At 49.7% G+C, this 3,052-nt stretch overlaps 1 protein-coding gene across 1 annotated transcript; it reads left to right on the plus strand.

Moving 5' to 3' along the window:
• The first annotated feature begins 842 nt into the window (after positions 1-842).
• Positions 843-2,136, plus strand: NGA_0683400 (npc21 dicdi ame: phosphatidylglycerol phosphatidylinositol transfer protein 1). Its single transcript, XM_005853321.1, has 2 exons — positions 843-1,115; positions 1,313-2,136. The coding sequence occupies exons 1-2, from the start codon at positions 884-886 to the stop codon at positions 1,870-1,872; spliced, it is 792 nt and encodes a 263-aa protein (XP_005853383.1). The 5' UTR covers positions 843-883; the 3' UTR covers positions 1,873-2,136.
• The last annotated feature ends 916 nt before the right edge of the window (positions 2,137-3,052 follow it).

A 3,052-nucleotide genomic window follows, 5' to 3' on the forward strand; every position in this document is an offset into this window, starting at 1 on the left:
CATTTTTAAGAAAAAGAGGCGTACGACGCCGATTCTTTTCCGCCTTCCCACCAGACACGTGGCGTGAAAGGACCTGGGAAATTATAGCGTGCTAACTAGAGCATGACCTGCGTAGAGACTCGACTCATTCGACCGCTGCTACCACTCTCCAGACCTCTGGCTATCATCTCGTCCTTCAGTTAGTACGCTGCTGGTTCAGGGTATGATTATAGGTCTTTACATTTTCATGTAATATATAATCATAGGCTCTTTAATTTATATACTCTTGAACGAGATATGGGCCGTCGCTTCCAAGAGGGGTTGTCGGAAGGAGCTCCAGGCTTTCTGCTACGGGCTTTCCGACCCTCAAAAGAAAAAAGTAAGGGCACAATTGCCCTTTAGCTCAATTTTGACGTGTATACACGTCATTATGGAAGTCGCCGTGCCTGGTAACGCGTTGCATGCGAAACGGATGATGGGGTCGCCATCAGCCCTCGCTTAGGACCTAAAACAATCAGTGTGTTTCATTTGCCTAGCAGGAAGTGGAAGACTTTTGTCCAGTACGGTGTGCTGGCACCCAATGATGTACTGATTATAAAAATACCTTCTTTTTGGGCTTAATTCGAAGCTTGGATGGTTCAAGAATGTGCAAAGGCGGAAAGCAAAGGACGTGGAGAATCTCCCGACACGATCCTTAGTATAGAAATGCCTCGATCACGAAACACGTCTAAATAAGCCTAACGAGTGAGTGCCGGCCTGGAAAAACAGTACATATTGTTTGTATCCTGTTGATTGTAAATGAGGGGTCTATATTCTGCGCAATGTAGACCAATTGCCATACATTCTTTTTCACATATTCTTTCCAGTCGTCGGGCAGGTAATTCTTGTAGAAGAAAAAAAGGTCATGCGGCTTCTTCCCCGCCTTTTCTACGTGGCAATTCCATTATTTTGGAGCTTGCTTCCTTATGTCATATCGGAGGATCACCTTCTCCCCTTCAAGCTCTGCGGACCCGATGAGTTGGGTGTCGAGGTGATCCGCCTGAACGCCTGGCCGCTGGTCCCTGGGAGGGAATTGACCATCACCGCCATCTACACTCCGAATGTGACGGTGACGGGGGGAGAAGCGCTGGTAACAGGTGCATTTAAGGAAGCAAGATAGGCTCAAGGGAAAAGGGGGGAATCAGACGTTAATGAGAAATTGTTTTGACCAGGTTGCGATGGAGATCAATTGTACACCGTGGTAAATAGCGACACACATCGCACAAACGAGGCTTTTCCCCATGTCCTGGCACTGTTTTCACTCTCGCACTCTCTCCCTTCCTTCATTCCGCAGTGCACGTGCTCGGGATTCCCCTGACCGAGAGACGTGCGATCTGCCACGAGTCCGGTGTGCACTGTCCCCTCCTGCCGCATCACTCCACAACCTCCGTCATCCATGCCCACGTCCCGGGTCTCACGCCAGGCTTCGGAGTGGACGCACGTGTTGAATTGTTTGATGGGAGGGGTAGACGGTTGACTTGCCTGGACGCGCGGGTGGAGGTCCGCACCCACCCCTTGATCGGAGTACCTAGCTGGTCGAAACCCTCCTTGGCTTTGTCGCCCACCTTGTCTCCCGATTCCCCCACCACCACCCCCTTCGCTTCCTCATCTTCGCCCGTAGTTTCCTCTCTCTCCTCGTTGCTTTCCTCCCTGCCTGCGCAGTCGGCAGCAGTGGCTTTGAGCTCTACAGAGGATGGCACCACAGGAATCAAACAAGCGTTGGATCAGTTTATAAAATTGAGACATCAGGACTTCGCAGTTGAGGCGCAGGACCCAAGAGACGAAAGCACAAGCGATAGAAATGGACCATTACGTGAGGATCATGGGGACAGGATACGCTTGCGAAGGGAGTGAAAGTACTTTAACTTTTACCCGTACAGAGCGCATGATGCCCTCCGCCACGTTCTAGGCGGCTACCTGCTTTAAAGCGGGAGATCATCCGACTCACGACTGATATGCCTCAATAAATTGTACGTAAGTTCATTTTGCTGAAGCAGGGCGTGGATAGATCGACCCGTCAATATGGGACAGTTCCCCCTCCTTTTTGGATGGGGTACTTATGCCGGGGTATCAGTCTGCAAGCTCCTGTGGCCGCTGACAGATCTTAAAGCATCATCGAATACTCCATCAAAATAACGATTCTTGCAAAGTTACATCTGCTTGTAGACATGAACTTTAACGACAGCAACTTAAAGAAAAAGGGAAAGTTCTCATGACGTAAGACGCAATCTGGCCCATATTTGAAAAGTTGAACCTCCCCGGCACAAACGTGCTGCATTTTCTTTTTCGTGTAAGCCAATGCACGATGACCAGGCACATTCTTTTTCGGGGACACGTTACGCGTACATGTGTCCTTTCAAGGTAATTATGCATATTAGCCACAAGGCAAATTGCTTGATCGTTGACTGGTATCATGGGACCTTCAAGCTTCTTTTGGACAAGAATCTTCAAAGAACGGTACCAGGCGATTATGGTGGTCAAATTTGATCGATAGAAAGTTAAAATTCCAAAAAACTAATGTAACAATTAATCCTATCACTTTTGAAGGCAGTCAAGGCTACGTACCTCGTTGACAGCAGCCATCTCGTCGTCCAATTTTTCCTCTTCCTCGTCCTTGCTTGAGTACTTGACACCACAATCAAGCATGTACGGTACTCCTTCCGGTGGCATTCAGCAGGAAGAAAAAGCGGAGTTCGGCTCAGCTATAGCAGGGGGGATGACCTCCGGAGGCTCCGATATGACGGGGAGAACTCCGATGGAAGTAGAACTTCGCGACACCCGTTTCCATCAAGCCCTGTTGGGGGAATGGTTTGGGACCACGGCCTTCGTTTTTTTCCTGGTCCTAAGTATCATGACCGCAGATGGGGACCCGGTCCGTATCGGCCTCGTGGCCGGCTTGAGTTTTTCCTGCCTCGTTTACATGCTCGCAAGCGTTTCCGGGGCCCATTTTAACCCTGCCGTCACGTTTGGTATGTGGGCAAGTCGTCGAATTACTGGATTACGCGCCGCTTGCTATGTGCTCTTCCAGCTCCTC

Source organism: Nannochloropsis gaditana (genome assembly GCF_000240725.1).
Source record: "Nannochloropsis gaditana CCMP526 unplaced genomic scaffold scaffold956, whole genome shotgun sequence".
NCBI lineage: Eukaryota > Eustigmatophyceae > Eustigmatales > Monodopsidaceae > Microchloropsis > Microchloropsis gaditana.

Coding starts and splice junctions, on each gene's coding strand:
- NGA_0683400 (XM_005853321.1), top strand. CDS start 884: ATGCGGCTTCTTCCCCGCCTTTTCTACGTGGCAATTCCATTATTTTGG. Junction 1,116..1,312: donor GGGAGAAGCGCTGGTAACAG/GTGCATTTAAGG, acceptor TTCATTCCGCAG/TGCACGTGCTCGGGATTCCC.